This window comes from Cinclus cinclus, chromosome 17 (assembly GCF_963662255.1).
Source record: "Cinclus cinclus chromosome 17, bCinCin1.1, whole genome shotgun sequence".
Lineage (NCBI taxonomy): Eukaryota > Metazoa > Chordata > Aves > Passeriformes > Cinclidae > Cinclus > Cinclus cinclus.
The window spans coordinates 5,218,126-5,230,222 of record NC_085062.1 but is presented as its reverse complement, the minus strand read 5'-3'; the positions used below and the strand labels follow the sequence as shown (position 1 = coordinate 5,230,222).

At 48.5% G+C, this 12,097-nt stretch overlaps 1 protein-coding gene across 2 annotated transcripts in view; it reads left to right on the top strand.

The window, feature by feature from the left end:
• Window positions 1-10,581, top strand: part of TTC28 (tetratricopeptide repeat domain 28) — a 106,482-nt gene extending 95,901 nt beyond the window's left edge. The window contains exons 16-23 of one of the 2 annotated variants that reach the window (XM_062504420.1): window positions 172-892; window positions 2,573-2,697; window positions 3,735-3,966; window positions 4,382-4,458; window positions 6,511-6,534; window positions 7,345-7,474; window positions 7,999-8,106; window positions 8,570-10,581. In XM_062504420.1, coding sequence (XP_062360404.1) covers window positions 172-892; window positions 2,573-2,697; window positions 3,735-3,966; window positions 4,382-4,458; window positions 6,511-6,534; window positions 7,345-7,474; window positions 7,999-8,106; window positions 8,570-10,191 — 3,039 coding nt within the window. In that variant the 3' untranslated portion in view covers window positions 10,192-10,581. The remainder of the gene's footprint in view (window positions 1-171; window positions 893-2,572; window positions 2,698-3,734; window positions 3,967-4,381; window positions 4,459-6,510; window positions 6,535-7,344; window positions 7,475-7,998; window positions 8,107-8,569) is intronic. The other variant, XM_062504419.1, reaches the window with a different exon arrangement.
• Window positions 10,582-12,097: the final 1,516 nt, after the last annotated feature.

The following is a 12,097-nucleotide window of genomic DNA, read 5'->3' as shown; positions in this document are numbered from 1 at the left end:
GACCAGACTCAGAGATGTTCCTTGGAGCAGAAGAAACTAAAGAAATGCAATCTTCCTGTAATTATGACAACCGAACTTATGCTTAGAGCCAAAGGGACAGGATATTTTATTACCAGCACCATAAAAACCAGATCTTTGAATGTCATTTTCTCTTTCTCTTTCTCTGTGTAGTCCCATGTGAGGAAGAATACTCCTGCTTACTCCAGTTCTACCTCAATGGCAGCTGTGATAGGAAATCCCAAGCTCCCTTCAGCAGTTATGGACAGGTGGCTGTGGGGACCTATGCCCTCTGCAGAAGAGGAAGCATACATGGTATCTGAGTTACTTGGCTGCCAGCCCTTAGTCGGCAGCTCATCGACAAAAGAGAGAGTCATGAGTGCCCTCACTCAGGCAGAATGTGTCCATTTTGCAACCCATGTCTCCTGGAAACTGGCTGCTTTGGTCCTGACACCCAACACTGACAGCAACCCAGCCAGCAGCAAGAGTTCTTTTGGGAACCCCTACACCATCCCAGAGTCTCTTAGGATGCAGGATGATGCCAGTGATGTGGAGAGCATCTCGGACTGCCCTCCTCTCCAGGAGTTCCTGCTTACAGCGGCTGATGTGCTGGATCTGCGTCTTCCTGTCAAGCTGGTGGTTCTTGGCTCTTACCAAGAGTCCAACAGCAAAGTCACTTCTGATGGAGTCATTGGCTTGACAAGAGCATTCCTGGCTGCTGGGGCTCAGTGTGTCCTTGTCTCACTCTGGCCCATTCCTGTGGCTGCTTCCAAAATGTTTGTGCACGCCTTCTATTCCTCTCTCTTAAACGGGATGAAAGCCAGCGCAGCCCTCGGAGAAGCAATGAAAACCGTGCAGAGCAGCAAGCAGTTCTCCCATCCAGCCAACTGGGCAGGTAGGAGGAGTCTTCTGGACAACTCAGATGGGGTTTTTAGGGAGCTGCCAAACTATGTGAGCTAAGCAAGGAGCAGTGCTGGCAGGTAATTGGGAGCAGTGTGTGCCCTGTGCTTTCCCGGAATTCAGCCGCTGTGTCTCAGACCCTGATTCATCTGACTGTGACTGAATGTCAGTGTCACAGGACTCATCAGCATTTCACTGGGCACAGTAGGTGGGTATGGATTGGGTATAATTAGAAGCAATTGTGAGGGGAAGTGTGTTTCATGACTGGAAAGAAACAAAAGTGCAGTACAGCAATTCATTCTCTGTGTTTGAAATCTCCAGGCTCTTGCTTCCTGTGTCTGTGGGATGGAGTCAGCTGGAGCACACAGACTTTTTAATGGAAAATTTAGTGACACTTCAACAGGAGACAGAAGTGCTGCTAGAAGCAGCAGCAGCAGCAAGGAACTGTGATTTCTGTGACATAAAACCCTGTAGGGCTTATTCCTTTGGTCCTGTTAGGAGAAAGGTTTCCCTTGCTTCCATTGGGAATGTCTCAGCAGTGTCAGCTCCTTGTGCAATGCTGGTGCTTGCTCCCTCTCAATTAGATCTGTACGTTTGAGGTTTGGAATGACAAAGTCTCAAAGTTCAGCAGTGCTAGTTGCTGTGACAGAAATATGTACAGATAACCTAATTTTTGTTCCTGGCATGAGGCCTGGTTTTTGGAAGCTGCAGACATTTCCCAAACTGATTTTTGCACAGGCAGCAGAACCATGTTATTTAGCTCAGGAAATTGTGGTAAATATGGCTCTGGTGTGAACTGCACATGGCTGGAGGAGCATGAGCTTGTTAAAATGAGTCAGGCTGATAATGATTTCGGGCATGTTGAGTCCAGCATTGGGGTGTGGTTGAGGTAGTACCAGCTGTGAGCTGAGTTCAGGTTACAGTCCATAGTTAAGTTGGGATTTTATTTGCCTTCCAAGATTTTTCTGTCTCAAAAGAAAAGAGCACTAAAAAGCCCCAAAAGTGACCACTTCCTAGGCAGAAAAGGACAAGTGTGGACATGGTGCTTGGCATTGCCAGCAAACAGAGGCTTTCAGCTGCTCAAGCTGAGTACTGCCCCTTCCATGGCACTGTGCATCACACACAGTCCCTGACTCCCACTGCTGACCCTTGGCTGCTGACCCTGAGTCTTGGACAGAGCACCAGAGCCAGGAGTAGCTGCATCCTCACTGCATGTATGAGAGGGGAAACATAGAGCTCTTTGTGCTGACATCTGGTGAGTCTGGCATTGAATGGTGCATGAGCCAGGACAGGTTTCCGACCAGGACAGTGAAAACTTTCCGTGTTCACAGTCCTGTTCTGCCACCACTGTTGGCATGTGTTGATTTCCATGGCTATAGACGAGACCTGGAGCATGCCTGGACAAGTTTAGCTGCAATCCAGTGTTCTTCTGCTTGCTTGAACAGGAAGATGCTATTGATTTAATAGCAGAGGACAGTAAGAAGTATCTAGAAACTTTCTGGAAGTTCAGTCTGAACAACTGGGCAGGGAATGGGAAGCGGCTCTGGGAGAAAAAATGTCCCTTTGCACGGTACAGTGAGCCATCGTTCACTAGTCTGAGGGCAGAGGACATCTCTGGTTTGAACATTTTCCACAACAACAGGAGATTCATTGTCTCTCATTCTGAATCCTGCAGGCTTCATGCTTATTGGGAGTGATATGAAGCTGAACAGCCCTTCTTCACTGGTAGGACAGGCCCTGACTGAGATCCTGCAGCACCCTGAAAGGGCCCGGGATGCTCTGCGTGTCCTCCTTCATCTGGTAAGGGAAAGGAAACGCTGTCACAACAACGAGTGACTCCACAGCCCATCTAGTCCTGAGACACCCTCACCTGGGGGCATGAATGGACCCATGAGTGGAACAGCAGCCACTCCCACTTGAAAAAAAAATTTAAAAAGATACACCTTCATTCCCCATCCCCTGCCATGACGTATCCTCTTGCAAAACTCTGGGTCAGTGTGGAAAGACTCGGACACCTAAGGAAGTGTTCAGTGCAAAAAGAGGCAAAGTAAGCAAAATCTTAGATTGTATTGTGACAGAATCCTCCCCAGATCCATCTGGTTTGCATTAGCTGTTGAATTGGGTTTCTGCTTAAGGGGTAAGCATTGGGATTAATTGTTTATACAGGGAAATAGCTATGAACATGGCAGTCATGGAAACACAGAGCACAGTCACTGCTGTCTGTGCATATTTGGAAGATAAGAGGCCCTTCTGTCCCCATCTGTGCCACCAGTCTGTCCTGGGGAACAGTGGGACTGGAGCCAACTGCCAGGTGGCTGGAATGATCACTCATGGCTTCTAATACTTTTCTTCCCAATACATCATCTGTGGTCTCACAGGAGTGTGAAGTATCCATAGAATGAGGGAAACCTGTGAATGTTGCTGGTCTTCCCAGTTACTGGGGTTTGTGGACACTCATCTCTCTTTCCTGTTTGCTGTGTGGCTGCAGGCTCTTTGTCTGGTAATAAGCAGTCTGGAACCCCAAGGTGAGTCATCTTTTGGGGAGAATTGCAGCTGCCAGGCTTACAGGAAACTATCCCAAACAAACTTCTGCTTCGTTTCCTGTGACATTATTGTTCCCAGAAAGTATTGACACTCATCACTGTGATGTTACAGCTGTGAATGCTGAATTACTGGAGCTTCTTTTTTTTCAAGGCATTAATGTCCTCTTGCGTGAGCAGGCCAGGACCAATCTTGGATTTGCTGTCTCCCAGCCTGCTGTTCCAGTCTCTCCTCTGTGTAAAAAGAGGCAGTCAGTAACAGCATCCTGTACAATGAGCTGTGTCATTTCCCCACAGGTGGAGAAATCATTGCAGAGAATCCAGAACGGGCAGCACAACTCCATGTACACCTCCCAGCAGAGTGTGGAGAATAAAGTTGGTGGCATTCCAGGCTGGCAGGCACTCCTCACAGCAGTGGGATTTCGGTTGGACCCACCAGCCAGCGGCCTCCCAGCAGCAGTGTTCTTCCCAACCTCGGACCCTGGGGACCGGCTGCAGCAGTGCAGCACCACCATCCAGTCCCTCCTAGGTGAGAGGAGGCAGCTGTGGGCCCTGACCAGGCAGACGTCAGCCTTTCACACCTTTCTGTGATGTCAGCATGTGAAACAGGGATGTTGTATGTCAATGAAATCAATGTATTGGACTGGAAAGAAGTTCTAAAAGTAATATTAACTGAACACTTTGTCACAGATGAGAATCATTTCCTGCTGGGTCAAGTAAGCATGATGTGACTGTTCCTCTCTCTCAGCTCTCAGTCAGGAAACCTGTCATCAGATGCAAAGTGGGAAGACCTTTTGCTTTGTGGAAATTGCTGCTGCTTCCAGAGTTGTCCAGTGATGTGGGGGAGAGGTTTTAGGAATTAGCTGAGTGTGTTTTCTGTTCAAGTTTGTTGCATTTCTTGTAGTCAAGAAACGGATACAGATGTTTCTGCTGATGTTTTTCAGGTTTGCCTAACCCTGCACTTCAGGCACTTTGTAAACTTATCACAGCTTCAGAAACAGGAGAGCAGCTTATCAGCAGGGTGAGTTGGGAGGTTTTCTTCCAGTACCAGGTTCCAAATGGCTCTTCACAGGTCAGTACATTCAGAAGTATGCAGAATGGTTGATGCCCTGGTTTACCAACCCAGAGCTTGCTAGGGGACTTGAGGGTTGAAATTCTAAACTTGATTGTTTGTGTGAATGAAAGTGTGTGTCCAGAAGGAAAATATACAGGTGGGTTATTGGGCTGCGTGGCCCTGGGACTCCCTGTTCAGTGACAAGTGAAAGGATGATCCCTACAGCACTGTGGGGGAACTGAGTAACAGATCCCTCATTGCTGTTTGGCCGTCCCGCCTAGGCCCACGTTGGCTGCTCATTACCCACTGTATTTACTGAAGCTCCCAAGGTATGGTTGGCTTTGGATAGTGCAAGGTTTGTCAGAAAACTCACTGAGCCTGTGCTGCTCGTGTGTGTGCTCACAGCTCCACAGAAAGGATTCCTGGTCTTTAGGGGAAGGGCAGTGCTACCTGTGGTGATGGGACTTCTCCCTGCTCCTCTCAACCTCCTTCACACTCTTTCCTTTCCCTCTCTGGAGCATGCCTAGCCTAACCTGACCTTTCTTTGTGCCACCAGCCTGGCTGCTTTCCATTCCATGGTTCATACTGTCCTGAGTGCTCCTGGAATGAGGTTTCTCTTCATCATTTGCCTGCTTTAGTACGTGGACACACTCACACAGGGAATGGGCCTATATCTCACTGTCTTTCCCCTTTCCCAATGCAGAAGCACTCCAGGCAATGCTGTGGTGGGGAGCTGGGACTGGTTCTGTGTGGTGTTGGGCTGCCCTTCCTTTGGTGACATGGAGTCTGCAGAAAATGCCAGAGAAGAGCCCCAGCTTCTCTGTTCCTTGCTGAGTGACTCTGGCAGCCCACTAGGATGAGTCTGCTCCAAGGAAAGGGCTCCTGTTAGGATCTGCAGCAGAGTTTGAGATGTTCCCAGTGCCCTTGGTGACCAGTGTCCTCGGTGGTATTTTGCCCCTTGCCTTGGCTCTTACCAGTGCCTGAGAAGTGTGTGGCTAACTTCAGGGTTATCTCCCTCATGGTCACCCAAGGGAGGCCAGGTCTGAGGGGTGTGAGTAGGACAGGACAGCATACCCATGGCTCAAAATGCCTTAGAGTGCTAATGAGGTGGCTTTCATTATTGCTGCCCTGCCTCAGATAATTAAATTACCCAAGGAAAAACATTCAGCTAGCTGTGCACAAGTAACAAAAGGCACACTCACCCTTTCCTCACTGCCCCACAGAGTAAATACTGGCAGGGATATTGCAAATTTTCTTCCATAGCCCAGACCCCTGGCAGAATTCCCTTTTGCACCAGTCTGTCCTGTTACATGTTGGTTTTCAACAGCTCTTCCCTCCATTGTGGTTATTGCTTTTTCCCTCTCCTGCCTCTTGGCAGTTCACGGTGTGAGCAGCTGGAGCTCTGCCTGTCCCAGAGGAAAGCAGACTTTGTTCCAGACAGAAGCAGGATGTCAGACATTTCAGTCAGTGGGTGCTGCTCGTTGGTTTTCCTGAGTGGGTGACTGGCATCACAGGGGAGTGGGTGCTCTTGGTGTTGGTGAAGCAGCAAGAACCTGTTGGGAACCTGAGCAGCTGCACTGGATAGAAAATGCTGATAATAAGAGAAGGCAGGAGTCATAAAAGAGAGAACTTCAGACTACTGCATGTGCAAGGAAAAGTTAGGGATTTCTGACTGCATTGAGCACCAGTACTGTGTCCCAGAAGAAACAAGAGAAGTGCTGTTTTATGTTCAGCCTCCTGCCAGAGTGTGGGTTGGCCTGGGTGTCTGCCTGCTAAGTGTCTGAGCTGTCATGAGCTGGGCACTCCCAGATTCCAGCTGCCTGTTCCCATGCTGTTGGATTCACAGCTCAGGCCGTTCCCCTTGCTCCCTTCTTTCTCTGGACAGAGCATCTTGCAGTCAGGGTGCAGGCTCTCACATGGATGTGTCCCTGCAAGGTTCCTCAGCACAGGCACTTTGTAGCACAGAGTAACCCATGTTCTTTTCTCCTCTTTTCCTTTCTTGTTACCTGCTGTCCGAAGGCTGTTAAAAATGTGGTGGGAATGGTGAGTATGACGTGCACGGGGATGACACTGCTGTGCAGGGTGAAGTGCCGGGGTCGCTGCGGACCCGTGCCCTGTGCTGCAACGTGTCTGCACCCACTCTCAGGCCTGGGATTTGCTCCACAGAGCTACTGTGGAAAAAAGGCCTGCGTAAGCTTTTGTGGGTTGTGAGAGATGGGTGGTCCTGAGGTTAGCTGCTCCCTGATTAATGGCTTTCCATCCTTGCTGCCCTGGCTGTGTTGGTGAATTACACAGGATGCTGGCATCTTAACTTGTGTCAGATCTTCATAAACACATTTTCTCTCAAGCTTGCTACTCCTGTCCCTTGGGCACAGTTGAGAAACTTCTTTTCTGGAGGCCATGGAGATAGTAGGAAAGTCTTCCATGGTTTCATATGTCTTGTTCTGCCCAGTTAATGAGTTTCTTAGGATTTGCATAAGGAGTATGGCTCAGTCATGGAATGGGCTTTAGTATATTTCTGTGAGCAGCCCCAGAGTATCTTTTTCCTTTTCTTTCCCTTCACAGATGTTCCTGCTGTGCTTCCTTCTTGCTCAGTTTCCACTGGCCACCCCCCAGCCCTCACCCCTGGTCTGTCCCTGCCTTTGATGCTGTTCAAGTCTGTCTGATGTTGCTGTCCCTGAACTGTCCTTCTTCCCAGACCTTCCCATCTCACTGCTCTGTTCAGGAGCAGCAGCTGAACTGGGTGTCCAGGGAAAGGGTGTCCAGGGAAAAGGCATTGCCTTATCTGTGGCTGTAAGAGAAGCAGTGATGTGACTTGTAAGGAATGGCTAATGTCTGTATTGCTGTCTTCAGCTGCATCAAGTCCTGGTTCAACTTCAGGCAGGCGAGAAGGAGCAAGATTTCCCCTCTGCACCAATCCAGGTCTCCATCAGTGTCCAGCTCTGGAGGCTGCCTGGCTGTCATGAGTTTCTGGCAGCTCTAGGTAGGAAAACACTTCTTCCTGTTGTCTCTCTAAACCCATCACTGGTGTCTCATGTGGGGGCTTGAAGCACTGATAAGACTCACAGCTTCACATTTGTCTGCCTCCTGCAGCCCAGCCTGCATGTGCCAAATTACAAGGTCTGTTCTCTTTAGCTCCATTTCTGTGAGAAAACCTGGAATTAATAGTAAATGGTATGGCATGCAGGATACTGTCCCCTGAGATATGTTTGGTATATCATTTCCTAACAACTCAAAATAATTTGCAGCTACAGAAGTGTTGACTGGAGTGGTTTGTTAATGAGTGTGTTCCCAGTCCAGTGCCACAAAGCTCCTAATACCTGGAGAAGGTGTGCTTAAACAGTAATAAATAATAGACAACAAACTGCACAGGATAGGTCAAGTCATCCTTCCAAGGCTGCAGGCTGCCATACCTCTCTGTTCTGTCTGTTATAAATGAAATAACTCTTATTTGAGACAGAGGATCTTTCTGTGAGCTGTAATTTTCTGTTCCATGTCCCACTACAGGTTTTGACCTTTGTGAAGTTGGCCAAGAGGAGGTCATTCTGAAAACTGGGAAACAAGCTACCAGGAGGACCATGCACTTTGCTCTACAATCCTTGCTGGCACTTTTTGGTAAAGCTGTTCAGTGTGTTTTTGCTCTTGTGTCATCTGATGATTTGATCAGAATGGCTTCTGCTGAAATCTCACACTCTCATCTTTGCAGAACTCACACACGTGTCACACAGACCAAAGTGACACAGAGACTGGAGTAAATGTTATTTTTGTATAAAATGTCTGAGCAGAAGCTGGAGATAGAGTCCAGCGACTGGAGGACATATAACATTCTTTGTTGTGAGATAAAATGATAATGAACTGACAACTTCCATCTAGGCTACCTGGACAGAGGTTCTTGCCTGGACTGTACGCTTCTTTTTCCTTACTTAAGTAGTAGATGGTTGTTCTGAGGTAGCATAGAGCCTGAGGGCATGTTTTGTAGCATTTTCTCTTAATTCTGATAGAATGTTTCCTGGCTTTATTTGATGTTATGGTGCATCTGGGGGCATGTTTGTACATACTGTTGCCTTTCCTCTTTTAGATTCTACAGAGCTGCCCAAGCGCCTTAGCCTGGACAGTTCCTCATCACTGGAGTCACTGGCTTCTGCTCAGTCTGTTTCCAACCCTGTGCCCCAGTATCAAAACCCTCCATTCTCTCCTACCTGTCCAGACAGCATTGCTTCAGATGCCATTTCTGTGTACAGCCTGAGCTCCATTGCTTCTTCCATGAGCTTTGTTTCCAAGCCAGAGAACATGCTGGATGGCACGGGACATAGAGGACGCCAGGATTATGAGAGGCCCAAGAATATCTATCCACACAGGTCTGCAGCTCAGAGCCAGCTGTCACCACAAGCCACTGCAACCAGCAAAGATGAGGAAGAGTATGAAGGTTTCTCTATAATCAGCAATGAGCCTTTGGCCAGTTACCAAGAAAGCATAAAACCAAGGTTTTCCCCTGATCACAAACAGCCCAAAACTAGTCAGAATGGAGGCATTAAAGTATCCATCAACTCCAAAGGGAGCATAAGTACTCCAAATTCTCCTGTTAAAATGACTCTCATCCCCAGCCCAAATTCACCTTTCCAAAAAGTTGGGAAACTTGCAAGTTCTGATACTGGAGAATCTGACCAGTCTAGCACTGAGACTGACAGCACTGTCAAATCCCAGGACGACAGTAATCCAAAGCTTGATCCGCAAGAGTTGGCCCAAAAAATTCTGGAGGAAACTCAGAGTCACCTCATTGCTGTTGAACGTCTTCAGAGAAGCAGCAGCCAGATAAGCAAGAGCAACAGCTCGGAGGATGGGGCTGCCAGCCCGGCCGGCGTGTCCGCGTTCCGCTCCTCCGAGACCAGCGCCTTCAGCCGCCCGCTCAGCTGCAGCCAGAGGAACCAGTCCTCACCTCTTGCAATTAAACCAAAGCCTCCAACGAGGAGTTCGTCCCTTCAGAAGGTGAGCTCTGGCTATAACAGCCCCACGACGTCAGAGATGTCAAACAGAGAAGGCACGGGGCAGTACAGTGGGCAGCCATCTCCAGGTTGTGATTCACATGGGTCCCTTACTGAGCAGCCTCCTTTTAAACTCAAGTACCCCAGCTCTCCTTATAGTGCTCACATTTCTAAATCACCCAGAAATATCTCTCCGAGCTCAGGGCATCAGTCTCCCGGTGGCAGCACTCCATCTCCTGCTCTTTCTTATTCCTCAGCTGGTTCTGCTCGCTCAAGCCCAGCTGATGCCCCAGACATAGACAAATTAAAATTGGCTGCCATCGATGAAAAAGTGCAAGCAATTCACAACTTAAAGATGTTCTGGCAAAGCACTCCCCACCACTCCACTGGCCCAATAAAGATTCTCCGAGGAGCTCCTGGAACAATGACTTCTAAGAAAGATGTCCTCAGCTTGCTCAATTTATCACCACGACACAGCAAAGAAGAAAGTGCAGAGAAGTTGGAACTGAAGGACCTGTCTGTTGGGCAACACCTTGCTGCTTCACCACAGAAGATCCCTCCAAATGGACACAGACACCCTGAAACCACAAATGCCATGACATCAGCTCATTCCTCACCTGGCAACACTCTGGGAGCTGTGCGTCCCCTGAGGCTTCCAGCTGGGAATGGGTATAAATTTTTGTCACCAGGAAGATTTTTCCCTTCCTCCAAATGTTGAAATGTCCCAAGTATCAGCTGATGACTTACAGTCTTGTTGAAGTATTTGCTTCTGCCCACTTGCCTTTACCAAAACAGAACCAGTAGCTAAGCAGCCGTGGTCATGCCCTCAGCTGGCAGTGCCCAGAGATGGGACAGGCTGGCCTGCTGTCACTGTGGGGGCACACGGCCTCACACACATGGGTTTTCATTTCCCTTATCAGGACCTTGGCCAGACTCACCTGATAAGAGGTTCTTTGTAGTATTCAGTATTTGCAGCAGCAGGTGCAAAGCATCTGGTTGTCTGTTCATTAAATACTGGCTTTTAAGCCACCTCCTCATATTTCTTAACCAGAAGTTTTACAGCTGGCTTTTTGTACAGATATTACACATATCAGGGGTTGGAGAGGAAAGGGAGAGGAGGCAGAACATTCCTGTGTACCACAAAGAACTTAGGTACAGGTCTCTGCCTGGAGAAAGATGAGCCATTCACTCGACTGCTTTCAAAGGCTGACAGAGGAGAAGACCACATGCCTCTAGATACCTCTGCCAGGTTGGCCAAACCAGAAACTGCTGTCAGTAAAACTCCATAGCAGCAGGATCTGGCAGTTCTGTTGCATCATTTAGAAACTGGTGAAAGAAAGGCAAGAGGAGAGAGATGCCCCATTCTAAAATCTGCATCTCAGGTAACTTTTTTGGAGGGAAAGCCCCCAGATGAGACTTTGCTGGTTGGTCTGCTCAGAGGAAATATTTGGGGCCTAACAAACCAGGTGAGCCTGCATGTGTGGTAGTGAGTGTGTGTCAGAGAGACAAGTTCTGGTTTTATTGAGTGCTCTGGTCTCTCTGGCAAACCACATTGTGAAGGTAAACTTTTTATCCTGGCAAGTTTTGGGCAGTACTTACATCTCTGTCTGCTCAGTGAGCACAGAAAAGGATTACAGATGCAGCAGTTCAGAACATTATTTTGCAGTTTCACAGCAGGCAAGAATGTGGCATAAGTGTGTGTGATTGACATCACTTGACCAAAAACATCCCTCCTTGATCCTGCTAAATCATTGCCAAGGCTCAGGGCAGGCAGGTCTGAGCACCTTTTCCCTGCTGTAGAGGCAGGTTTCCTTTGGAGCAGGTGTGGAAACAAGTTTCATTTGGAGCAGGTGGGCCAGTGTAAGCAGCTGTTGGTGCAGCTGGAGCCAGAAGGCGAGGCAGCAAGCGGAGGGGCTGGATGCAGAACCTGAGTGCCCTCTGACATGTGGAGGAAAGGGGACCAAGAGCACCCTCAGGGCAATATATAGTCAGCTTCCCTAGGCTAGGTGGGGTTTAGGAGTTAGGGACAGGCTGGAGATGGTTTCTAAGTGGCTGTGGAATGCAGTGATGTGATCAGGATCCCAGTGATGATTTACATGCACTGAAGCCGTGGGCATGCAGCAGCACTGACCCCACCACGTGAGCTCAGATCCACACAAGGTATTCACAGGCTGTGAAGTCAGAGCACTGTATCACCAAGGTTTTTGGTGTCTGTTCTGCACTCCCAGAATTGGCTGAGTGACTGAAGGCTAATCACTTCACCTCTCCGTGCCTCGTCTTCCCTTTCTATCTAAATGGGGATAGTAATACTTACCTACCTACCTCACAGAGGTGTTGTGAGGCTGAACTCATTAGGCCCTGAGTTTTAGCTGGATCTTAAGTCAACTTCCAGTCTTGCAGCTGAATGGAGAGTGCAGGCAGCTCTGTGGATGTACCAGGGGTACGTTGCTGATGCAGAGAATTGTACTTAGCATGGCTGGATGCTCTTGTTGTAAACATGGATCTGATAACTTGTGATTTTCTTAGGGATCTTGGAGGACAAGCATGATAGCAGGGCAGAGAATTCAGTTCTGATACGGAAACATGAAAATGCTTAGGCTCAGCTTATTCACAAGGCATAATCA